The 26597-nt window shown below is 41.5% G+C and overlaps 1 protein-coding gene across 1 annotated transcript in view; it reads left to right on the forward strand.

The window, feature by feature from the left end:
• Nucleotides 1–20528, forward strand: part of ACVR2B (activin A receptor type 2B) — a 198129-nt gene extending 177601 nt beyond the window's left edge. The window contains exons 7-11 of the mRNA XM_069729774.1: nucleotides 606–754; nucleotides 12745–12859; nucleotides 13750–13888; nucleotides 18919–19049; nucleotides 20189–20528. Coding sequence (XP_069585875.1) covers nucleotides 606–754; nucleotides 12745–12859; nucleotides 13750–13888; nucleotides 18919–19049; nucleotides 20189–20383 — 729 coding nt within the window. The 3' untranslated portion in view covers nucleotides 20384–20528. The remainder of the gene's footprint in view (nucleotides 1–605; nucleotides 755–12744; nucleotides 12860–13749; nucleotides 13889–18918; nucleotides 19050–20188) is intronic.
• Nucleotides 20529–26597: the final 6069 nt, after the last annotated feature.

A 26597-nucleotide genomic window follows, 5' to 3' on the forward strand; every position in this document is an offset into this window, starting at 1 on the left:
GGCATTGTCCGACTTCCAGTCATAGGGGTGCTGGCGTGGTTTCAGTTACCGCTCAGTATATAGAGAGTGGGGGCGGTAATTGCCCCCGACACTGACTGACAGCAGCTCAGGATCAGCTGTCAGTCAGGGCAGTGGATGCGGTTAAGGCTGCCGCTCTCCATACACTGAGCAGTGACTGTAGTCGTGCTGGCACCACCCCTATGACTGAAAGCCAAGCGGTGCCCAGGGGAATATAGTTTATTTCCTCCTGGCAGTGGGGATCTAAGTGTGCTATTAACTTGCAGATTAACCCCATATCTGCAGGTTAATAGTGTTATTTCACATGACTGATTCCCCTTAAAAAAAAAAAACACAGACGGCAATGGAAAGACAAAAACACTGGTGTGCCAATCTGTTCAATGTGGCCTCTTGGCTGTGGGCATGTGGCGTTTTCTTTGTTATGAATTCATGCGTGTTTTTTTTTGGGGGGGTGGGGGCATTCATGGCATGGATTGATGATCTGTTGATCAAAGACTGTTCTGTACAAAGGTTCCCTGAGTGCCTTCACCTCCAAAATACTGTGCGTTAGCGGCACTTAAATAACACGCCGTTTGTTAATTTTGCAGGGTTCCTTGACAGACTATCTAAAAGGAAACGTCCTGAGTTGGAATGAATTGTGCCACATAGCGGAGACTATGTCTCGAGGGTTGGCGTATTTACATGAAGATATCCCTCGTTGTAAAGGGGACGGCCACAAGCCTGCAATAGCCCACAGGTACTGACCTCAGCCGAGCCCGTGTGCACGTACCACACGATCAGCGATGATCGGGATGGAGATACAGGACTCCGACTCTTCCTCCGCACAAACCTTTCTACTCACTTTATAGCTCATGAAATGAAAACATTACTTACTCGCATGCGCTCTAGGTTCACTTTACAGTCAACACTGCTGATTACTGTTGGAGCTGCCAGCTGCTCTATTAGCCCACATGGGCAGTGCCTATGGCACGGTCTCATTTAGGAAAGAGCACACTGGCAATACCCCCTACTGATTGCACAGGTGTTTGCAATCAGCTCGGGACCAGAGCCAAAAACCTGCTCTGAATGGATGTGCCTGGCTGCTGCCTCTGCTCTTGAATGTCTAGTGTTATACCATGGAAAAGTGTTTTTACACAAAAAGCCGAATAGTTTGGATTTTGCCTGGCAGAGGGGAGGTCCCTGTTGGGGGAATATTGCTTGTCTTATCAATTTCAATCATTTCATGCTTATTATCTAAAATTGCATTCATAATCTCTTAATTACAACTTTTCGAGCAAACCGCGGTTACATAACCGTGTGTTTTTACACTTCGGTGTTTGGGAGATTTTCCCTCTTTGTTTGCATTATTACTCTCAAACTGAGTTTCTGGGAATAAGTTTTCTTTATATAAAAAGAAGTCTAAATTTTCACAATCTTTCAAACTTTAAGGCCTCATTCAGATGTCCGTGTTGCACATAGGTGTTGCATCCGTTTTTGTTTTCCCCAGGTAGAAGACCTACCCATTATCATTTAAGGTGTCATTCACGTGTCGATTTTTTTATGTGGACTGTGCGCCTGTGCAAAACGCTCAAGACATGTCCATTTTTCTCCAGTATTATGAATGAAAAGTGCCAGAACAAGTCTATGGTTGTACAGCAAACGGATGGCATCCATGTTTAACATGGCAAAAAGTGTAGGAGAAGCCTTGGAATTTATTCATCCATGAAAAACACTTATGACTCATTTATGGTAAAAACAGACACACGGACCAAACATTGATGACACCGGCACCGTGTTTAAGCAAGGACGTGTGAATGAGGCCTAAGAGCTTGTAAAAATGATGTTGAGTAGAGCTAAGAAAGATTTACCGGATAGTAGTCTAGCGTCCACTTCACTGATCCGTGCCTGCTGTAGTAGAGCATCTTCTACCTACCGTGTAGTATGTTGTCATCGTTGCGGCACAACACCCACATGACTTAGTGGTGGGCCTACTAAACTGAAGTGGTGTCAGTAATGGTTGGACTATTGGGAGTGGCTCACAGGGCTCTTGTTCGGTGGCCACAGGCTACCAATGTGGCCTCTGGACCAAGGTCCTGCAAATTGTTTTGCTCAACTATATTACTGATCCTACACTTGCTTTGATGGCTCATGGTGGGTGGGGAGGACGTCTGTGTGATGTAAACTCTGCGAAGAGCACCCTCTCTCAACAAGTAGGACAATCAATGGGCGGGAGGCAATGGCAAAAGTGGAGAGGTGAGCACCTGACCCTACTAGTTTAGGAGGGATATTTGGTGGTCTGGACCAGCATAAATAGGTGGGCGTCATATATCCTTGGTCGCCCCCTCTTGTTGCAGAGGATTTGTTAATGTAATGCATAGTGCCCCGAAATTTTAAATTCAAACAACGGAGACAAATTTCTAAGGGGTCGTCCCAACTTTGCAATCCTGTGGAGAGGTAATAACTTGCAGAGTTCAGCTTTCTCCATCAGTCCCATAGACCCATGAATGTGTAGCAATGACACGAAGGGGCGGCCATCGCTCCATTTTAAAGGGCTGCTCTTCAGATTGATGATCTTGCAAAGTTAGAACATCACCTTCATTTTTTGGACTATGTACTTAAGGTACAAAACGTGGAAGTAAGCTTCACTTTTTTGGATTTGGGGACCAAATGTTATAAAGCGCTATATGCAGGCCATAATAAATACTATCTAAAATAGTTTAGAAGTTATTTTCTATGAATAGCTAAACTTTGTATGATTTATTGGTAAAATGCTTGTGGTGGGGGAGGGTTGTGAGTTTTTTTTTCTCTAGAAGCCTAATATTTGTTCTAGTTTCTTTACTTGGGGAATGTTGATGGTAGAACATGCCCGTGAAAGGCTTATTAGACACCATAAATTGTACATTCTTCCAGCAGTCTCCCAGTTACCAGCCTGAATTTAAATGTTGCTTTTCCTTTTATTTCAGACCCCTAACATTAATTTCCTGAGCTTTATGTTGTCCCCTGCTAATGACCAAATACTCCAAACTATTAGCCTGTTATTCATTACCACAGAGCCGAGACATTAATCATTTTAGCTTTTTTTTTTTTTTTTTTTTGCCTTCAAAATACGTTCTTCCACCATGTTGAAAAAAAAAAAGAAAAAAATTTGTTTCTCATTTACACATGCCATCTGTCAGGAGTTCTTTAAAGAGACAGCTTGGACAACTCGCAGCAGGGAGAGTTGCCTGTTCACACCGCTGCCTACCCATTATCCAAAATATAAATGTAGGGACGGCTCCTCTGTAATGGCTTTACCAGTGCAGATGGAGTCAGTCTCAAGCTGGGGAAAAGGATTTGCTCTGACTAATGTGTTCCCTGCCAAAGAGTTATGTGACGAATGAGACGCTGCATCATTCCAAGACTTTCTCTGGGATCATTAGGATGACCAGGGATGTCCACTTAGATGTACCTCCAAAGTGTAGCTTTATCTTTGCGTCTGGCAGTTTGTCTCCGCATCCTTTCTCCATGTGGCATCTATTATTCGGATCGTAGTGCGAAACAAGGGGAAAAAATAGAACCAAACCTGTTTTGTTTTGTTTTTTCGCTACATATTATTGACAGGCTGCATATAATCCTTCCAAATTGCTAGAAGCCAAGGCTTTGGCAAACTAAAATTGATGCTCCTGACCATCAACGGCATCGGAAAATTCAACATGGCAGCATTCATTATTCTGTATATTCATGGATCAGCCAAGATCCGGAGTTTGTGGACCCGATGGGCGGGTTTCCCAGAAGTTGGATATTTCACCCCACTCGCATAACGATATAACTTGTCTTGGAAGCTACCAAATTAAGAAGATGTTGGCCCCAAAACTCTTGCTCACTAAGAATGGGTTTATCTAATATTTTTTTATGTTTGGCCAAGTGGCTAATGCAACAAAATCCGTTTGTTTTTTTTCGAGCTGCGCTGCAGTCATAAGTTATTCCAGTATCTGTAATATCTCATTACCTGGACGTCAGGCCTCGTGACAAATCTCTGGCAGAACATTGCCCTCTTTACACAATTGGGTTCTACAGCTAATGATGGCCTATAACTGCAATGTCCAATTATTTCCCTACATTTGTGCAAGGAGTAACAATAATGCTTTGGCATACATGGGCCCATTGTCAGTCATTTGGGGTCGTCAAGTTTTTTGTGCTTTTAGTTTTCCCCACCCCCTATCAATAGCAATGCTATTTTTCTTTTTTGCTAGAATAGGTTTTAGTCTTGGTGCACTATAATGGGGGTTGCGATCACCCCTGGGTGAAGACGTGCCTTTAGCTCATGAGAGTGTTAAGATTTGGGACAGATTTGGATAGTTTGCATTAGGCCTACGAGCTTCAAGATATGCTACCATTCAACAGTTCACTCTTTCTGGAAGCATAAATGGCCTTTCTGAAAGGAAAGCTCCACCTTAGATCCTCTATTATAGACAATATATAAATGATCAGTCTGTGGTATAATGTGAACTTTTGGGTCATTCTGATAATGTAGAGGACATATTAGCGCTTCTGCTCTTTTCTACGAAAGAGTCAGTATTATCTGACAGCAGCTTATCTCTCCAACAAGAGAAAGAATTCCAGCCTCCAGAGCCTTATTCCTCTGACATAATCTTTCAGGGGACAGTCGGGAGGCCCCCATAGACATGATATTGGTGACCTATCCCATCAATAACTTGCATATGGGGCCTTTAATGAATAATCTTTATTTTGGAGTTACCAACTAAAATGCAACGATTGGGACCAACCAATATTCCTATAACCAAAAGTATCTTGCTGAATAAGAGAGATGGCCCTAAGTATTGCGAGATAAACCAAAAGAAAGATTGTGCTACAAAATATCTCACAAATATATCAGCTTTATTAAATATAAAATATAACCGATTTTGGTAAAAAAACAAAAACAAACAGTTGAATGTAGGGCTAGCAACAAATCTCCCAATACTGTAAACCATATATAATTAGCGTGGCCACATATCGATTGCAGTACATTGCCTAGTGGTTAACATATATATTGAATAGAAGAGTATAGGATGCAGACTTGCATAGTACTGATGTGCAGCAATGTTAGGTGTGTAGCACTGGGCCCCAACGCGCGTTTCGCACAGCTTCTTCACGCCATCTGACGAAGCTGGGTGAAATGCACATTGTGGGGCAGGGCTACACACTAGGGAATGTACTGCAATCAATATGTGACCATACTAATTATATACGGTTTATAGCCTTGGGAGATTTGTTAGCCCTCCATTGAGCTACTCTATTTTGTTTTGTTTTTTAACAACATTTTATATTAAAAAGAGTTGATATATTTGTGAGCTATTCTGTAGCGCCATCTTTCTGTTGGTTTAGCTATTGTGAACGTATGAACTGCAACAGGGAATATGAAGCTACATCTACTGATTACATGTCTGGCTTATAGCGCCCTCAGACTTACTGTGTATATTCATGTATAAGCTGAATTTTTCAGCATATTTTTTGTGCTGCAAATGCCCCCCTTGGCTTATACACGAGTCATTGTCCCAGTTTACAGTGGGGGAGGGGGAACAGCAGATCACTGGAGGCAGGAGTCGGTGGCTGCGGCTAAAGCCTGTCTCGGCTGCTAAAGAGAAATTAATATTCACTGCACTGTCAATGACTATTCATTTCTCTTACAGTGCGCACAGTTACAGCCGCCAGCTTCCAGCAGCTGCTGGGCCCTCACGGGTGCCCACTCATTAAGGTAATAAATATTCACCTCTCTCCACTCCAATAGTCGTGGAGAGAGGTGAATATTCATTACTTTAATGAGCAGGGACACTTGATCGCTCGGCCACAGGAGCTGCTGGCATCGAAACAAGATGCTGCGAGGGCGCGCAGGGAAGGTAAGTAGGATGGATTTTTTTTTAATGCTTTTCTTATGGGGGCCATACATACAAAGATGGGGATGAGGAACCATGCAGACAAGAATAGGAATAAGGAGGAAGCATACAAGTTTGGGAATAAGGAGCCATGCATACAAGGATGGGAATAAAGAGCCACTCAAACAAGGATGGGGATAAGGAGCCATGCATACAAGGATGGGGATAAGGAGCCAAGCGTACAAGGATGGGGATAGGAAGCCATGCGTACAAGGATGGGGATAAGGAGCCATGCGTACAAGGATGGGGATAGGGAGCCATGCGTACAAGGATGGGGATAAGGAGCCAATCGTACAAGGATGGGGATAGGGAGCCACGCGTACAAGGATGGGGGATGAGGAGCCACGCGTACAAGGATGGGGGATGAGGAGCCACGCGTACAAGGATGGGGGATGAGGAGCCACGCGTACAAGGATGGGGGATGAGGAGCCACGCGTACAAGGATGGGGGATGAGGAGCCACGCGTACAAGGATGGGGGATGAGGAGGCACGCGTACAAGGATGGGGGATGAGGAACATGCATACCAGAATGGGGATGGTTTATACGCAAGTTAATGAGTTTTCCCAGTTTTTCTAGGCAAAATTATGTGGTTCGGCTTATACTCGGGTCGACTTATACACGAGTATAAACGGTAATCTCTGGATAATGCTCGTGTTACTTATATTAGTGTTTTTTCAGTTTTGTTTTTACAATAACTTGGCTATTGCTGGCTCGGAAACAGGTTCACTAAAAAGGGAAAAAAATCACTTGCATTCAGTCTGAGGTTATGCACTATCATGTGTCTTGCTCAGCGGTGATAATTTGAGTCCAGATGCTCCTGCTTGGAGTTCTGCTGCTTTAGCTTTTTACAGACTGTATTTCTCCATGTATCATGACAGCAGTGACACCTTCAGGTCAGACTGGGGATAGCGCAAATACAGGAGGCCGAGGTTACAAACAGTCCATGTGCTATATCAATGAAATACTATCTGTGCACAGTGGACTTCATTGCACAATTTAAGTTTACCATGCCAAGCCTAGTCTGGTGCCATTGAAGATATTGGTACCCATTAAAGAAGTTGCACATCAATTTGCAATACCTGGTCCTCAGTAATCTGTGGCCTCGGGACATCAGCCCTGTGAACCAAGACTTACCTGACTGCATCCTGGCTTCTCTTGTAATTACCCGGTCTGGCGTGATGTCACATGTGCATTACACCGCAATGATGATGTCACGTGAGGTCGGCTAATTAAAAGAAGAGCTAAAGATGCCGTAAGACAAGTGTTGGTTCTCAGGGCTCCTTTCCAGCGACCACAGATTACTTTTGTGACTACTGGATCGTGTCTTGTAAACTGACTTGCACCAACTTTAGTACCTGTAGCTGGTCCCAGGAGCTGTTGGGATATCCTGTTGAGAACCACCCCGACAGCCACCCTGTTACCTTCATTGACCCCATACGTTGCTAATTTCTTGCTGCTTATCTTCCCAATTACCTGAACATCTTTGGCTTGTAATCGCCTTAACGTGGTACTCTTCTGTAGTAATTTAAGGGGTTATTGTGGATTCTTTTCAATTGGATGGCCCATTATTTAGATAAGCCATCAATATTAGACCAGTAGATGTCTGATGAGCTTTTTGTGGGGTTGACCTACCCTTCACTGTTTTCTTTGCTCTGTATCTGAGAGCATAGTACTTTTTGCAATGGCTGTGTGGAGTAATACTGCATTGTCCTGTCCAGCTGTAATATTGAGCATGCCACAGATAAGCCACATTAGCATTTAAATGGTTAAACTATAGCAATCGGTACAATCTCCGGATGCTGTTTTTAGTCAGATGCCGGCTAAGTTACACAGCCAGCATCTGCTGCACATAGAGCAGGCTCATAGCGGTCTATGATGAAAATGTATGTGATTAGGTCATTAAGGAGTAAAAAAAAAATCTTGGAATTTTGCTGTTTTTACTCTGTGCACTAGGAGTAGATTTATATTGGCTGACCACAGCCACTAAATGACTACCAGTTAGCTATAAACAAGCCAATTGGCGGTGGTTTAATAGCCTGGTTAGGCAGGCTGGCTGCACTTCCTAAGGGCAGTCTCACACGTCCAGATAATTCCGGTACCGGAAAAATCGGTACCGGAATTATCCGTGTCCGTGTGCTAGTGCGTTTCTGTGGCACATCAGTGTGGCACACGTGTGCCGCCCGTGTGCCCACTGGGTACCACACGCACCGTGCTGGGTACCACACGCACCGTGCTGGGTACCACACGCACCAGCATCTGGTGCTGAAGCCGCGATTCATATCTTCCCTGCAGCAGCGTTTGCTGTAGAGAAGATATGAATAATCGTGTTTAAAATAAATATCCATGTGCCCACCCCCTGTGCGCCCCCTCGCTGTTGTTAAAATACTCACCCGGCTCCCTCGCTGGCTGGCGCTGCTTCCTGCCCTGGCCGCACCTTCTACTGTATGAGCGGTCACGTGGGGCCGCTCATTTACAGTAATGAATATGCGGCTCCACTCCTATGGGAGGTGGAGCCGCATATTCATGATTGTAATGGGCGGCCCCACGTGACCGCTCCTACAGTAGAAGATGCGGCCAGGACAGGAAGCAGCGCCAGCGAGGGAGCCAGGTGAGTATTTTAACACCGGGGGGGCGCACAGGGGGTGGGAGGGGGGTGGGCACATGGATATTTATTTTAAACACGATTATTCATATCTTCTCTACAGCAAATGCTGCTGCAGGGAAGATATGAATCGCGGCTTCAGCACTAGTGGGGGGGACAGCGCTTACTGTAGCGCTGTCTCCTGCACGGCACACGGACTGCACACGGACAACGTCCGTGTGCGGTACGTGTTTTACACGGACCCATTGACTTTAATGGGTCCGTGTAATCCGTGCGCTCCCACGCACACGGAGACACAGTCCGCAAAAAATCAATGACATCTGCACAGATGCATTGATTTTAATGTGTCTATGTGTGTCAGTGGCTCCGGTACGTGAGGAAACTGTCACCTCACGTACCGAAGCCACTGACGTGTGAAACCGGCCTAACATGCACAAACTTCAAAATAATTTCAACCAATGAACAAGCATTATGCTCATTCCCAAATATTGTCTGTTCCCAAATATTGACACTTTAAGCCTCCCATAGGCCAAAATATCCTGGCTGTAGAGATCACTCTCCCACAGTCATCTCATTGTCAGGCAGGATTACAATGAAAGGTAGCACCTAGATATATAGATAAGATAGCATCTACCATTTTTAATAAGCTATGGTCAGAGCTCACCTCCTCCCCCTCTCTGTACAATGATCTCTGCACAGGTCACAGAGCATGCCTACAGACATTTTCCATAGAAGGCGGTAAACCTATTCAGACTACAGGTTCCCATTATCCATGTGGCTGCCCTAAAGCTTGTATCCAAATCCTGTTCACAAAAAAACAGATTTTTTTTTAGCTATTAAAAAATAATACAGCTGGTACAATTGACTTATTCTGCACGGACCGATGTGCGTAGTGCATTTATTGCAGGTTTCAGTCTCGCGCCGTGACATTCCTACAAACTGTATTTACTTGTTTAATTATCACATTTAGCCCTATCTTGCTCTTATCAGATTTTTCACTACAGGGACTTGCTGTCAGAATTAAATGCGAAGCATGTCACCCCATCTGCTCAGTCAGTAATTAAATTAAAGCCATATGTACCATAGATATCTTTAAACAACGTATGACTGGTATTTTCTAAGCAAACCACAAGTCTAATGCTGGGTTTACATGTCGCGATTGTGTTTGTTAAATGACCTCCAATCTGCTACATACAGGAATAAGGAAAAAACTGGATAAATTGAATGTTTTTAATTAGATAATCACTATAGTACATACAATGTGTTATACTGATGAAACCCTGATAAACACCTATCCTAACATATTGATAGGACCGCTGTCTGTGAGCATGAGCAGTAGGAAGCTCTGCCCCGCCCCTTTGTGTTGGTAGATGTGCTCCCAGTGAATATTCTCATCTGATGCTGGAGATACCAGGGGTGCTGAGGTAAGAGGCTGCTTACACTGCTGTGTACCCTGTGTATGATCTAATACTGGAGATACCAGGGGTGCAGCGGTAAGAAGAGGCTGCTCACACTGCTGTCCACCATATCTACACTACCGTTCAAAAGTTTAGGGTCACTTAGAAATTTCCTCATTTTTTAAAGAAAAGCACATTTTTTTTCCATTGAAGCGAACATTAAATGATTAAGAAATACTCTATACATTGTTAATGTGGTAAATAACTATTCTAGCCTCAAACGTCTGGTTTGTAATGCAATATCTTCATAGGTATATAGAGGCCCATTTCCAACAACCATCACTCCAGTGTTCTTATGGTACTTTGTGTTTGCTAACTGTGTAAGAAGGCTAATGAATGGTTAGAATATCCTTGAAAACCCTTGTGCAAGTATGTTGGCATAGCTAAAAACAGTTTGGCTGTTTAGAGAACCTATAAACCTGACGTTCCTTTGAGCTAGTTTAGAATCTGGAGCATTACATTTGTTGGTTCCATTAAACACTCAAAATGGCCAGAAAAAAAAAACTTTCATGTGAAACTCGACAGTCTATTCTTGTTCTTAGAAATGAAGACTATTCCATGCGAGAAATTGCCAAAAAACTGAAGAGTTCCTACAACAGTGTGTACTACTCCCTTCAGAGGAGAGCACAAACAGGCTCTAACCAGAGAAGAAAGAGAAGTGGGAGGCCCCGCTGCACAACTGAGCAACAAGACAAGTACATTAGAGTCTGTAATTTGAGAAATCGATGCCTCACAGGTCCTCAACTGGCAGCTTCATTAAATAGTACACGCAAAACGCCAGTGTCAACGTCTACAGTGAAGAGGCGACTCCAGGATGCTGGCCTTCAGGGCAGAGTGGTAAAGAAAAAGCCATATCTGAGACTGGCTAATGAAAGGGAATAGATTAATATGGACAAAAGAACACAGACATTGGACAGAGGAAGATTGGAAAAAAATGTTATGGATAGTGATGAGCGAGTATACTCTTGCTTGGGTTTTCCCGAGCACGCTCGGGTCGTCTCCGAGTATTTGTGACTGCTTGGAGATTTAGTTTTTCTTGCCGTAGCTGCATGATTTACAGCTACTAGACAGCTTGATTACATGTGGGGATTCCCTAGCAACCAGGCAACCCCCACATGTACTCATGCTGGCTAGTAGCTGTAAATCATGCAGCTGTGTCAACAAAAACTAAATCTTCGAACAGTCACAAATACTCGGAGACTACCCGAGCATGCTCGGGAAAACCCAAGCAATGAGTATTTTCGTTCATCACTAGTTCTGGACAGACGAATCCAAGTTTGAGGTGTTTGGATCACACAGAAGAACATTTCTGAGACGCAGAACAACTGAAAAGATGCGGGAAGAGTGTCTGACGCCATCTGTCAAGCATGGTGGAGGTAATGTGATGGTCTGGGGTTGCTTTGGTGCAGGTAAAGTGGGAAGTTTGTACAAGGAAAAAAAGGGATTATGAATGAGGAAGGTCTATCACTCCATTTTGCAACGCCATGCCATACCCCGTGGACAGCGCTTGATTGGAGCCAATTTCATCCTACAACAGGACAATGACCCAAAGCACACCTCCAAATTATGCAAGAACTAGTAAGGGAAGAAGCAGGCAGCTGGTATTCTATCTGTAATGGAGTGGCCAGCACAGTCACCAGATCTCAACCCCATTGAGCTGTTGTGGGAGCAGCTTGACCGTATGGTACGCAAAAAGTGCCCATCAAGCCAAATCAACTTGTGGGAGGTGCTTCTGGAAGCACGGAGTGAAATTTCTCCAGATTACCTCAGCAAATTAACTTCTATTATGCCAAAGGTCTGCAATGCTGTAATTGCTGTAAAGGGAGCATTCTTTGATGAAAGCAAAGTTTGAAGGAGAAAATTATTATTTCAGATAAAAAAAATGTTTTTTCCAACCTTGTCAATGTCTGGACTAGATATTAAATTCATTTGGCAACTCATTTGATTAATAAAAGTATGAGTTTTCATGAAAAACACAAAATTGTCTGGGTGACCCTAAACTTTGGAACCGTAGTGTATATGATCCAATACTGGCATTACTTGGATTGTTGTGGTAAGAGGCTGCTCACACTGCTGTCCACCATGTCTGTCATCATGCTGAGCTGCTGTTGTGACCTGGAGACATCTTGACAGTGCGTGTTATAGATTATCTCCAGATCACAGAAGGGAGCCTCGTATTGCACATGCTCACAGCAATGGTCCTGTTGATATTCTGGGACAGGTTTGTGTCAGTATAACAAGTTAGCGGCCGTTTTAAATTTTCTAGTAATCGCCTATTACAAAAAAAGCTTAATTTGGTATTTAGGCTGTGTGCACACGTTGCTGATTTTTTGCACGTTTTTTCGCTATAAAAACGCATAAAAAAGCATACTTTATGCATCCCATCATTTAGAATGCATTCCGCAATTTTTGTGCACATCATGCGTTTTTTTTCCGCAAAAAAAAAAAAACACATCGCGGTAAAAAACACATCATGTTCATTAATTTTGCGGATTTTTCGCGTTTTTCCCGCTATTTAATGCATTGGGAAGCTCCGGAAAAAAACGCGCAAAAAACGCATGCGCAGTCCGGTTTTCCTCAGGAAATTTCTGCAAGAAATCCTGAATGTGTGCACATAGCCTTAAAGGTATTTAGGCCTTCCGATGTTGTATCACATTCCACCCAGGTGATTGCATTTCAGAATACCCAAATATATGATCGTTTCATTACTTCTGTTGAGCAGGACAAATCTGCTTCTGTATGTTTCATTTTACTTTTCCTTTCTTTGTATAGGGATTTCAAAAGTAAAAACGTTTTGCTGAAAAACGACTTGACAGCAATTTTGGCAGATTTTGGATTAGCTGTTCGGTTTGAACCTGGAAAACCTCCTGGAGATACTCACGGACAGGTAATTCTATTTATCTTCCTACACATTAGGAACAGCTTTTTCTGTACACTTACTAGATTTCTATATTCAAAATCACTCCATTTAGATTGCTTGCTCAGCTGACATGTATCCCTCCCCACCCCCGATAGACATTTGGTCACTTGGCTTTGATGAGGCATGCCTGTGTTCTTAGTAAGGGAAAGTAACAGCATCCCATCCTAAAATGTTATGGGACCTTTATGACTTTTCAAATGCATTTCCTGGGCTGGGGAAGTTCAGGGGCAGCGTTGGACAGTGCTGTGGAGTCGGTAAACCAAACCTCCAACTCCTCAATTTCCATGATTCTCAACTCTGACCCCACAGCACTGGTCACTACTGAGCATGTACAAAAAGGGCAGCACAGATTCATCTCAATTTAAAGCCGAGATCCTTAGATCAGGAACAGAACAGACATTTATAGGACATTTCATAACTTTCCCAAATTCTTATGAAAGCATTCACAGCACATCTTGCATGAAATTATTGTACCCAACTTATGATATATTTTCGGAGTCGGTCCATTTTATATAGACTCCAACGCCACCATAATGGACTCTGACTCCACAGCCTTGGGGTTAAAGCATTCCCGGGGTGGACTGGGCATGACTTACGCCTTTAATTTTTGTACGGACACCAAGGTCGGTAAGCAGGCAACACCCCTTTTTACATTAGATGGACAACAGGTCCTCTTGAAATCTGCGGATTCCACTAAAGATTCTGATGACAAATGTATATTTGGGATTTCCGGCTTATGGAATTGGATTAACAAAAGTGTATGTTCACGTGTCGTCTACACTATATAGATATTATGGGCTATAAACTTGAAAGAATATTCTGTTATCTAATGCTGCGCATGCTGTTTATGCACCTAGGTTGGCACCAGGCGGTACATGGCTCCGGAGGTGCTGGAGGGAGCAATTAACTTCCAACGAGATTCTTTTCTCAGGATAGACATGTATGCTATGGGACTGGTGCTCTGGGAAACTGTGTCCAGGTGCACCGCTGCTGACGGTGAGTGTTTGGGGTCCTCTAGGGGCCATGTGACCAGCACAGCTTTCTAGTAGGATTGGAATGTAAAATTATCAGTGTAATTCATCTTTAAAATGGTTATGTCCACAAATACCAACATGGAAAAATACGTAACGCTCCTGTACTGGTTGCAGTTTTTGGAAATACAGCTCTGGCAAAAGTTAAGAGACCACCACATCTAAACCCTGTCATGGGCAGCCCAATCTCCAGACCTGAACCCCATTGAAAACCTCTGGAATGTAATCAAGAGGATGATGGATAGTAACAAGCCATCAAACAAAGAAAAACGTGATCAAATTTTTACGTCAGAAGCAGTGTGAAAGACTGGTGGAAATCCTGCCAAGACGCATGAAAGCTGTGATTAACCCCTTTACCCCCAAGGGTGGTTTGCACGTCAATGACCAGGCCAATTTTTACAATTCTGACCACTGTCCCTTTATGAGGTTATAACTCCGAAACGCTTCAACGGATCCTGGTGATTCTGACATTGTTTTCTCGTGACATATTGTACTTCATGATAGTGGTAAAATTTCTTTGATAGTACCTGCGTTTATTTGTGAAAAAAACGGAAATTTGGCGAAAATTTTGAAAATTTCGCAATTTTCAAACTTTGAATTTTTATGCAATTAAATCACAGAGATATGTCACACAAAATACTTAATAAGTAACATTTCCCACATGTCTCCTTTACATCAGCATAATTTTGGAACCAATTTTTTTTTGTTAGGGAGTTATAAGGGTTAAAAGTTGACCAGCAATTTCTCATTTTTACAACACCATTTTTTTTTAGGGACCACGTCTCATTTGAAGTCATTTTGAGGGGTCTGTATGATAGAAAATGCCCAAGTGTGACACCATTCTAAAAACTGCACCCCTCAAGGTGCTCAAAACCACATTCAAGAAGTTTATTAACCCTTCAGGTGTTTAATAGGAATTTTTGGAATGTTTAAATAAAAATGAACATTTAACTTTTTTACACAAAAAATTTACTTCAGCTCCAATTTGTTTTATTTTACCAAGGGTAACAGGAGAAATTGGACCCAAAAAGTTGTTGTCCAATTTGACCTGAGTACGCTGATACCCCATATGTGGCAGTAAACCACTGTTTGGGCGCATGGGAGAGCTCGGAAGGGAAGGAGCGCTATTTGACTTTTCAATGCAAAATTGACAGGAATTGAGATGGGACGCCATGTTGCGTTTGGAGAGCCACTGATGTGCCTAAACATTGAAACCCCCCACAAGTGACACCATTTTGGAAAGTAGACCCCCTAAGGAACTTATCTAGAGGTGTGGTGAGCACTTTGACCCACCAAGTGCTTCACAGAAGTTTATAATGCAGAACCGTAAAAATAAAAAATCATATTTTTTCACAAAAATTATATTTTTGCCCCCAATTTTTTATTTTTCCAAGGGTAAGAGAAGAAATTGGACCTCAAAAGTTGTTGTCCAATTTGTCCCGAGTACGCTGATACCCCATATGTGGCAGTAAACCACTGTTTGGGCGCATGGGAGAGCTCGGAAGGGAAGGAGCGCCGTTTGACTTTTCAATGCAAAATTGACAGGAATTGAGATGGGACGCCATGTTGCGTTTGGAGAGCCACTGATGTGCCTAAACATTGAAACCCCCCACAAGTGACACCATTTTGGAAAGTAGACCCCCTAAGGAACTTATCTGGATGTGTGGTGAGCACTTTGACCCACCAAGGGCTTCACAGAAGTTTATAATGCAGAGCCATAAAAATAAAACAAATTTTTTTTCCCACAAAAATTATTTTTTAGCCCCCAGTTTTGTATTTTCCCTAGGGTAACAGGAGAAATTGGACCCCAAAAGTTGTTGTCCAATTTGTCCTGAGTACGCTGATACCCCATATGTGGGGGGGAACCACCGTTTATGCGCATGGGAGGGCTCGGAAGGGAAGGAGCGCCATTTGGAATGCAGACTTAGATGGAATGGTCTGCAGGCGTCACATTGCGTTTGCAGAGCTCCTAATGTACCTAAACAGTAGAAACCCCCCACAAGTGACCGCATATTGGAAACTAGACCCCTCAATGAACTTATCTAGATGTGTTGTGAGAACTTTGAACCCCCAAGTGTTTCACTACAGTTTATAACGCAGAGCCGTGAAAATAAAAAATCTTTTTGTTTTCCCACAAAAATTATTTTTTAGCCCCCAGTTTTGTATTTTCCCAAGGGTAACAGGAGAAATTGGTCCACAAAATTTGTTGTCCAATTTGTCCTGAGTACGCTGATACCCCATATGTTGGGGTAAACCCCTGTTTGGGCACACAGGAGAGCTCGGAAGGGAAGGAGCACTGTTTTACTTTTTCAACGCAGAATTGGCTGGAATTGAGATCGGACGCCATGTCGTGTTTGGAGAGCCCCTGATGTGCCGAAACAGTGGAAACCCCCCAATTATAACTGAAACCCTAATCTAAACACACCCCTAACCCTAATTCCAACGGTAACCCTAACCACACCTCTAACCCTGACACACCCCTAACCCCAATCCCAACCCTATTCCCAACTGTAAATGTAATCTAAACCCTAACCCTAACTTTAGCCCCAACCCTAACTGTAGCCCCAACCCTAACCCTAGCCCTAACCCTAACCCTAGCCCTAACCCTAACCCTAGCCCTAGCCCTAGCCCTAACCCTAACCCTAGCCCTAACCCTAGCCCTAACCCTAGCCCTAGCCCTAACCCTAGCCCTAACGGGAAAATGGAAATAAATACATTTTTTTTTATTTTTCCCTAACTAAGGGGGTGATGAAGGGGGGTTTGATTTTCTTTTATAGCGAGTTTTTTAGCGGATTTTTATGATTGGCAGCCGTCACACACTGAAAGACCCTTTTTATTGCAAAAAATATTTTTTGCAATACCACATTTTGAGAGCTATAATTTTTCCATATTTTGGTCCACAGTGTCATGTGAGGTCTTGTTTTTTGCGGGACGAGTTGACGTTTTTATTGAAAACATTTTTGGGCACGTGACATTTTTTGATCGCTTTTTATTCTGATTTTTGTGAGGAAGAATGACCAAAAGCCAGCTATTCATGAATTTCTATTGGGGGAGGCGTTTATACCGTTCCGCGTTTGGTAAAATTGATAAATCAGTTTTATTCTTCGGGTCAGTACGATTACAGCGATACCTCATTTATATCATTTTTTTATGGTTTGGCGCTTTTATACGATAAAAACTATTTTACAGAAAAAATAATTATTTTTGCATCGCTTTATTCTCAGGACTATAACTTTTTTATTTTTTTGCTTATGATGCTGTATGGCGGCTCTTTTTTTGCGGGACAATATGACGCTTTCAGCGGTACCATGGTTATTTATATCTGTCCTTTTGATCGCGTGTTATTCCACTTTTTGTTCGGCGGTATGATAATAAAGCGTTGTTTTTTGCCTCCTTTTTTTTTTTTTTTTCTTACGGTGTTTACTGAAGGGGTTAACTAGTGGGACAGTTTTATAGGTCGGGTCGTTACGGACGCGGCGATACTAAATATGTGTACTTTTATTGGTTTTTTTTTTTTTTATTTAGATGAAGAAATGTATTTATGGGAATAATATTTATTTATTTTTTTTCATTATTTTGGAATATTTTTTTTTATTTTTTTTACACATTTGGAAAATTTTTTTTTTACTTTTTTACTTTGTCCCAGGGGGGACATCACAGATCAGTGATCTGACAGTTTGCACAGCACTCTGTCAGATCACTGATCTGACATGCAGCGCTGCAGGCTTCACAGTGCCTGCTCTGAGCAGGCTCTGTGAAGCCACCTCCCTCCCTGCAGGACCCGGATCCGCGGCCATCTTGGATCCGGGGCTGGAGGGAGCAGGGAGGGAGGTGAGACCCTCGCAGCAACGCGATCACATCGCGTTGCTCCGGGGGTCTCAGGGAAGCCCGCAGGGAGCCCCCTCCCTGCGCGGTGCTTCCCTGCACCGCCGGCACATCGCAATCATCTTTGATCGCGGTGTGTCAGGGGTTAATGTGCCGGGGGCGGTCCGTGACCGCTCCTGGCACATAGTGCCGGATGTCAGCTGCGATAAGCAGCTGACACCCGGCCGCGATCGGCCGCGCTCCCCCCGTGAGCGCGGCCGATCGGCTATGACGTACTATCCCGTCCAGGGTCAGATAAGCCCAGGGCACCTCGACGGGATAGTACGTCTAAGGTCACAGAGGGGTTAAAAATCATGGTTATTCCACAAAATATTAATTTCTGAACTCTTCCTGAGTCAAAACATTACTATTGTTGTTTCTAAATGATTATGAACTTGTTTTCTTTGCATTATTTGAGGTCTGAAAGCACTTTTTAAAAAAAAAAAAAAATTTTTGATCATTTCTCCTTTTCAGAAAAAAAATACAAAATTTATTGCTTGGAACTTCGGAGACATGTTGTCAGAAGTTTATAGAATTAAAGAACAATTTAAATTTTACTCAAAAATATACCTATAAAGAGAAAAATCAGACAACGGAACATTTTGCAGTGTTATCTTAATTTTTGCCAGAGCGGTATATGCTGACATGTATTACGAGCCTTCATTATGAACGGTCAGAGCATGCCAGTCAGTCTTATTCTGATACGGGAACTTTTCAGATGCCACTGAATAGAGATGAGCCAATCGATTTGCAGCTAATCAAATTTGTTAGAAAAAAATTTAGTTACTCGATTTCTGCATGAATCCCGGCAAGTTCCATTTAGCTGGTTTCTTTAAAGGGTCTAAAAGGTTTATGGGGGGGGGGGGTGAAATATAATTTTGTTTTCATGTATTGAGTAATAAAATCCAAATCCAAACGACGGTTACAATTTAACAGCCGCGGTTGACGCCTAATATTGGGCTGATACTTGTTGTTCTGCAGAGATCACTCTTGAGTAGAGATCTCCTTGTGAATACATAAAGAATTACAGTGAAAGGTAACCCCTATATGAGTATTATACCATAGAACATAGGTGACCTACAACTTGAAGCCGATTTAGCTAATGGTTTATGTGTACTTCAATGCCTCCAGGGCCTGTCGATGAGTACATGTTGCCCTTCGAAGAGGAGATTGGTCAGCATCCATCCTTAGAAGATCTGCAGGAAGTAGTGGTTCACAAAAAGATGCGACCGGCATTCAAAGAACACTGGCTGAAACACCCAGTAAGTATTTATTTACTGTTCTTAGAAAATCATTGTTACAATTTGGGTTTTGTTTTTTGGGTTTTTTTAGACAATGAAAAATTGGCCATTAATTGCTCGAGATTGACAAAAGGCCGACCATACACATTAGATGTCTGTTGGCCGAACAATGACTCTGTCCTCAGCCATCTTGGCCGACTCTCCCATACACAGAAGAGCTCATTTGGCCAAGCAATCCTTTGATTTCCAAGAGAGCGCTGCCAACTTACACATCAGCCGGTGGCTTATCTCTGGGAGAACAATGTGTTTGGCATTTCAAAATTGGACATGTGCGATCCACATCTCTCACAACCATCATTTGGCTGGTGTCCCCATACTCTTTAGACCATGGGTGGGCCATTTACAGTTTGGCTTCACTCTGGCCCCCGGGCACCACCGTGCTTGGGCTGGCAGCTGTGTTTTGATGGCCACTGGCTTTTTTAACTTATTCTTGTTCTCTATGCACACTCACCACTGAACGATGAGGTGCGTGCAATGATGTCCTGACACCAGTGCCAGCGTCAAGATTACTTTGTGGGCAGAGTTGGCGCACAATTTGTGTGGTACCCAAAGAATAGTTTATATAACCAAATGGCCCATGGCAGAAAAAAAGCGGGCGTTCTCCACCTCTGCTTTACACAGTCCGCCGAACCGTCAATATTTTTAGAAAAGCTTTTTATGACCAAGATGTTGTATCTCTATGTTCTGTTCTCGGTGGCCAAATATACAGCACATACTGGAGTTTGCATGTGTCTCCGCGGCGTTGGATGTTTTGATCTCCCCGAGGTCATTCATCCTTATGTTTATAGTCCTTTTACTAGGCACTGCTCCTAATGGCCAGTTTCCTACTCCACACTGATGAGGGGCAAATACCCCGAAAAAGCTGTCTGTGGATGGATAACATGTTTTTTGCATAGGTGGTTTTCCTTTTTGGATGCTGCCCTTCCCGTGGTTGTTTCTTTCCGGTGAAAGACCTGGCTATTTATTGCTTGCGTTGAGAAATACGTGATGGTGTCTCCGTGGCTTTTCTACATGCATTTGCATGTCTGATGTGACAGAAGTTTGGAAATTTGTAATAACCACAAGTTTCTCACTCATTTAATCTTCTTTATCCTCATTAGGGTTTGGCACAGTTATGTGTCACCATTGAAGAGTGCTGGGACCATGATGCGGAAGCTCGGCTCTCTGCTGGATGTGTTGAGGAACGTATTTCTCAGATCCGCAAATTGGTGAACGGCACTACCTCGGACTACCTTGTTTCCATTGTTACATCTGTCACCAACGTGGACTTGCCGCCGAAAGAGTCCAGTATCTGAGTCATTTGTTACATTTGTCTTTCCAGACTCGTTTTAAAACACTGAAGAAAAATAACACAAAAACATAATTTGTATATAAACTTAAAAAAAAGGAAAAAAAAAAAAAACAACATACGCATCCACAGACCCATGAATGCAGCTGCTATTTTACCTTGACTTTTTATTATCTTTTTTTATTTTTAATATTTGGTTTCTTGTGGGGGGGAGGAGTGGGCAGTTTGGATCAATTTTACCAGCACGTTGTTTTGTTGTATATTAAAAAAAAAAAAAAACCACAGGAAAAAAAAAACATCTCAGCAAGCATTCAGGTGCCGACTTTTGAATGCAGAAAGGTGAAGGTACTTCAGAACCTCAAAAAACTCCTTTTTAGAAACACTGTTGGTTTCTCATAATGTGCGACCTCAGAAGGGGACCCGCAGGAGATCCACTGAAAAAAAAAAAAAAAATGCTGCAAACTTTAGTAAGCTGAAGACTGTTACATAAGATACACCTTCCACCAACAGGAATCCTTTTCGATAACCGTAATTACTTCAGGATATCTTGCTCCAAAAAAAAAGTCTGTTGTGTCTTTTGCGGATCTTAACGGGTGTCTTTGTAACATGTAGAGAAACTAGAAACCGAATGTTCCCTCTCGTCGGAGAGCTAAATATTGAGGAGGTTGGATGAGTGGGCTGGGCAGACTGTGGTTGTACTTTGCATCAATCGGCAAATGATTTAACGCTACAAAGCTACTTCTCAGGTAACTGTTTATTAAAAGGGGAAGGATGCTGGTCAAGTGCAAAGCTTTGCCGTAGGAAATCCGTACCAAGAAAGGAAGGTCCTGCTCTCCACATAGGATAATATGGTGTGATGGCACCCTAGGTTACTTACGCTGGACAGTTTGATATCTATAAGTCAACCGTCTTTGGTCTTTGTAGGTAACCAGATTATTTAATCTTCGTCAACAGGTCGTGGGATTAGTAGCCAATAAAAGCTTTAACAACCATTCAGTCAACAGGAGCTAAAATGCTTTGGCCGACATCTGCGATCCATCATGTCACTGAAGCCTCATTCAGTTGCCCGTTTTTCTATTTTCTATTTCTCATGCTTGGAGAAAAAACAACTTGACCGATTTTCATCAATGTGCTGGATCAAATTTTCATCATCAGTATTTGATCAGTGTATATGTTTTTTTTTCCATCAGTGATTTTTCTCAAATGCCAAAAAAAAATTACAAAGCTTCTCCTTGTACTTGTGATTTTTGTCCCATGACTCGGATCAAAAATAAACACTTCTACCTGATTGTTTTGGTTGACCCACAATCCACAAAGAATCATGGACCTGTGAACAGCCTCCTCACCTAATAAGTTTGTGGGAATAATAATGGAAAAAACTGCTATTACACGTGTATGAAAAACGGACGTCTGAATGAGGCCTAAAAGGCTGCCTTTCTCTGTATCTCAAAGTGGAAAAAAATCTAAAAAACCTAGCTTGGTGCATATTCAGATCCAACTCAATTTGCCAGAATTTTGCCCAAATCAGAGAATGTTTCTGATGCTGCTGATTCAATTCTTGGATATAATTTTTTTTTTTGTCATCTGCAAAGCAAGCAATGTTTTTTATTTTTTCTTAAGAGAAAAAAAAAAGAAAGACAAACACATTTTTTGTGGCTTCCAAGGTCAACCTTCTCACGTGCTGGATGACACTGACCACCTGGCGGTGTGTTCATCCAACGCGGTCACTTACAATACAAGAAATAAAATACAGTTTAATAAAAAAAAATGTCATGACCATAAACCACCTCAAACCAGAATTACCTCAGAATTTTCTACTTGTATAAGTTAATTATATATTTTTTAGTTGTGTTGTCTTGTAGTAAGTACATTTTAATGTAAGTTGGCTTTTTTGACAAGGGAGTTTAAAAAAAAAAACACAAGGAAAATGAAAAAAAAAATTCAAATTTTTTAGGAAGTGCTACCTTTTGAGTTTTTGTGGGATTTCATTTTTTTTTTTTTTTTTTTTTTTATATCCGAGCACTGTTGTAAATAATTGTACACATTTGTAGAATATCGTTCTACGTTAGATAACTGGGTATGAATCGCACATTTGCTTTGGCTGTCTCTTTTCTAATAGAAAGTAAGCCTTTTCTGCATTTAACAAAAATGTCCTAGACTGCTTCCTAACGGCATGATGATATTTAATAAGGCGAGTTCTAGCATCTTTCTAGCCCAAGTTTGGTTTTCCTGTATTTTTTCTTTTTTCTTAAGTGTTACATGTGTGATCAGATCAGGCTAAATTGATTCCAACCTTCTGAATCCTTACAGTGTGCGCACCACACGATGCTGTCAGGATTCTCCGAAGTCACTGCCTTCCAGCCACATTCCAACTAGACGTGCTCGGACTTGTTCAATTCACTTATATAGAGCAAGACTGAGCAAGTCTAGTCAGCACTTGACCACAAGTGTTCTACTCGTTAACTTGTCTGTCCAGTCTATGCAGTGGCTCTGAAGAATCCCGACCGCTTGTGGTGCCGTCCAATTTCCGAAGCCTGACACAATAGAGAAGATGTCGATTTCTTTTTTTTTTTTTTTTTTTTCTTCATCTTCGCCACATCCGAGAGAGTCGGATCACACTCGGATTCATTTGCATAACCGATCGGATGAGAGAATCTGCCTCGGCCCTTAAAAGGTTTTTCTTTCAATTTATAAATTCCTACTGATTTCTTAAAAAAATAAAAGTTGATTACCCCTTTATGCTGATAATGGGGCAGTTGAATATATAACTTCACTCCCCACTAAGATTACATTTAAGAACAAAAAAAATAATCTTTTACATGTTTTAAAAATACAGGAAAACATTAAGCAAATTATTATTGTTTGGTAATGTGCCTTTTTCTTTATATTCACAAAACTTTCTTTTTTTTTTTACTAAATGCCAATCTTTAGTTGGTCTCTTCCTTTGAATACTCGTTGAAATATGTATATTGTATATATTTTTTTAGTTGATGTGAAAGACTTGCTGTCATTTCACTGATCTTTGCATCAGCTGTTTTTCTTTTCCTTCCGACATTTAAGAAATCAGAAAATCTCCGAAGCTTTAATGTATTTAGTCTAAGTGCCATATTTGATTTGATAGTCTTCAATAACTGTGGGCGTCTCTTAAGACCTTATGATCCGCGTAGAAGAATGTTGCTATAAAAAAAAAAAGTTAAGCATTTTGGGGTTTTATAATATTCCAGATTGTTACTTTTATAATTTATTATGAACCGTGGTTGAAAGTAAATGTAAACAGAAAAAAAGAGACTATAATCTATTTTGGGGCAGAACCGTAAATTCTGGGCCATTGAGAATAACTTGGATAATGTAGCTGATCGTCTTAAATTTGAAAGTATTAATTCGCTATAATTTTACCGACTTGAAACCTGCAGCTACTATTTGTAACGAGAGTTCCTCGTTTGCAGCTATTGCTGATATTTTCAAATTTTTTTTTTAATGTGTTTTGGTAGAGCCAAAATGTTGAAAACGTTCAATTTTTTTTTTAAAGGATGCAATATAAAAACATGGTAAAGTAAAAACCAAATTGCCAGTTCTGTATGATGGATCGCCAACATATCTAGGGTAAAATGTGAACTAAAATAACACGCGCACACAAGGTGAAAAATCTTTTGGGTTTTTATCATTATTTATGTAGCCAGCATCATCACCTCTATTAATACACAAAATTGACATTGTATCGTTTTGTTTAAAATTTATATAGGTTTTTCTAGAGTTTAAGAAATAATACATTGTCGCTTTGTCATTGATTGTAACACCATAAAACGTGGCCTGCGTGTACATTTCATCCTCTTATACCTCTCTTTTGAAAATTTGCTACATTCTTGTTTCAAGGTGTTACAGAACAAAACTATTCTTAAACCAAAGGCCGGCAAAACTACTTAGAATTTTAAAAAAAAAAGTTTCCATTACAGGAAATTGAGGAAGATGTACACTAAGTATTATTTAGTGTGTGTATAATAATATGGCTTATAAAAGTAAACACAGAATAAGAATTTTCATAATTTACTTTTATATTGTGATATAGAGTTCCAAAGCCCAAGCATTTGCTTTTCAATTCCGGCAGTCGTCACTAGAGGGAGCCAAGGAGATCACTGCAGACTGTTTTATTATTGCGTTCAGTGTATTAAGAGTTTGCAGTAAGCTCCTATGCGCCCTCTAGTGGTGCCTTTAGGCAGCCAAAATATCATTTATTTTTAAATCTGCTTTTGCAAAGATGAGTTTTTGTAGTGTATTTTTTTACTAATCTATTTTATTTTCTCTCACAAGCACAGTGTTGCGGTGCTGTTTTAACTGCTTAGGTCAAGCTATTTGAGTCCCTGCTTTGAACTGAATCCATATATAACCAGATTAAGGAACTTTCCCCGGCTAAACCATCATGTTCCCCTTTCCTATACTCAGACAGAGCAAGTTTCTTGCACAAAATCTAAATAAGGTACAGATTCTTGCTGAGAAGCAGTTGAAAGCAGTTTGTTAAAGAGCTTGTAGTAGGCAACTCGGCTAACACTGTGCGGCATGGTGTTTGAGAGGAGGCAAAAGAAGATAATGGATTAAAAAAAAAAAAAACTTTGCAAAACACAATCCAGTAAGTGACACATCCCTGTAATCTGGGTCCCTGCTCCTAGATTATGGTGGTCTTCTAGCAAAAAACCCTTATAGTACTTGGTGTACACTCAAATTGTCTGAATTTTTTGGCGGGAATATAAAAAATTAAATAATTGAAAGATTAATTCAATATTTACGTTTCCATAAAATGTTTTTTTTTGTGTGTATTTTTTAATCTGGCAGATTAGCAATAATTTACCAATACCAGCAATTTATTGTGTGATTCGGATGCAATACGACTATAGCTTTCTGTCCGCACCTTTGAACTAGTTTTGTAGCAATCACCCAGCGATAGTGCTTTACTGTGAGAATGTTTCTGTGTTAAGGTTATTTTTTTAACCTTTTTTTTTTTTTTCCAGCTATTTTTTTTTCTTTAGTATCGTTTTTAAAAGTTTATTGCGCATTCTGTACAACTCATGGATTAAGACAAGACCTCAAATCTTTTATCATTTCCTCTGTGACGGAACACTTTTTACATGTTTTAAAAGTTAAAAATATGTTTGTGCCTTTGTTTCACGAGGGAGGGAACAAAAATAACGTGTGTGCAAAGCTTCTGGATGTTTAATTTCCCTGCAGGATATTTCATTTTTTTTCTTCTTGATCTGACTCTTGCAATCCAGTGAACGATGTCAACAAATTACCTCAACGCTCACGTGTAACAGTGTTGCTATTTCGGGGGTTCTGACTTACGAAGCCGAGAACCTTTTTTTGTGTTTGTGTGGAATTATCAAATTCTGTATCAAAAATATATTGCAAAATAGGGAAAATGTATATTTTTTTTTCTTTTCCCAGTATAGACTTAAGCCCCCAGCTGGTATTGATTGTGTTGGAAGCATTAAGTGAAAGTTACCTGTTAACCATAAATATAGAAATATATGTCAGTAGTTTCATTGATAGTATGGGTGTATATGTAATATTTATAATTGGCAGGGCCCTAAAACTTCAAATTAATGTTACCTACACGGAGGGCATAAAGTCACTTTTTTTTCATTTGTTAATCTATGCAACGAATTCTAAACCGATTTTTGTAAAGTCACGTGAAAGTTTTACAGCCATGTTCACGCGCAGCGTTTCTGATGAAGCAAACTTTATCAAACTCGTACTGTAGACCGATCGCACAGGTAATCCGCAGACAAGAAAACACTGCGGAATCTGCTCCGCAGACCAGAAAACACTGCGGAATCTGCTCCGCAGACCAGAAAACACTGCGGAATCTGCTCCGCAGACCAGAAAACACTGCGGAATCTGCTCCGCAGACCAGAAAACACTGCGGAATCTGCTCCGCAGACCAGAAAACACTGCGGAATCTGCTCCGCAGACCAGAAAACACTGCGGAATCTGCTCCGCAGACCAGAAAACACTGCGGAATCTGCTCCGCAGACCAGAAAACACTGCGGAATCTGCTCCGCAGACCAGAAAACACTGCGGAATCTGCTCCGCAGACCAGAAAACACTGCGGAATCTGCTCCGCAGACCAGAAAACACTGCGGAATCTGCTCCGCAGACCAGAAAACACTGCGGAATCTGCTCCGCAGACCAGAAAACACTGCGGAATCTGCTCCACAGACCAGAAAACA

This window comes from Ranitomeya imitator, chromosome 6, assembly GCF_032444005.1.
Source record: "Ranitomeya imitator isolate aRanImi1 chromosome 6, aRanImi1.pri, whole genome shotgun sequence".
Classification (NCBI taxonomy): Eukaryota; Metazoa; Chordata; class Amphibia; order Anura; family Dendrobatidae; genus Ranitomeya; species Ranitomeya imitator.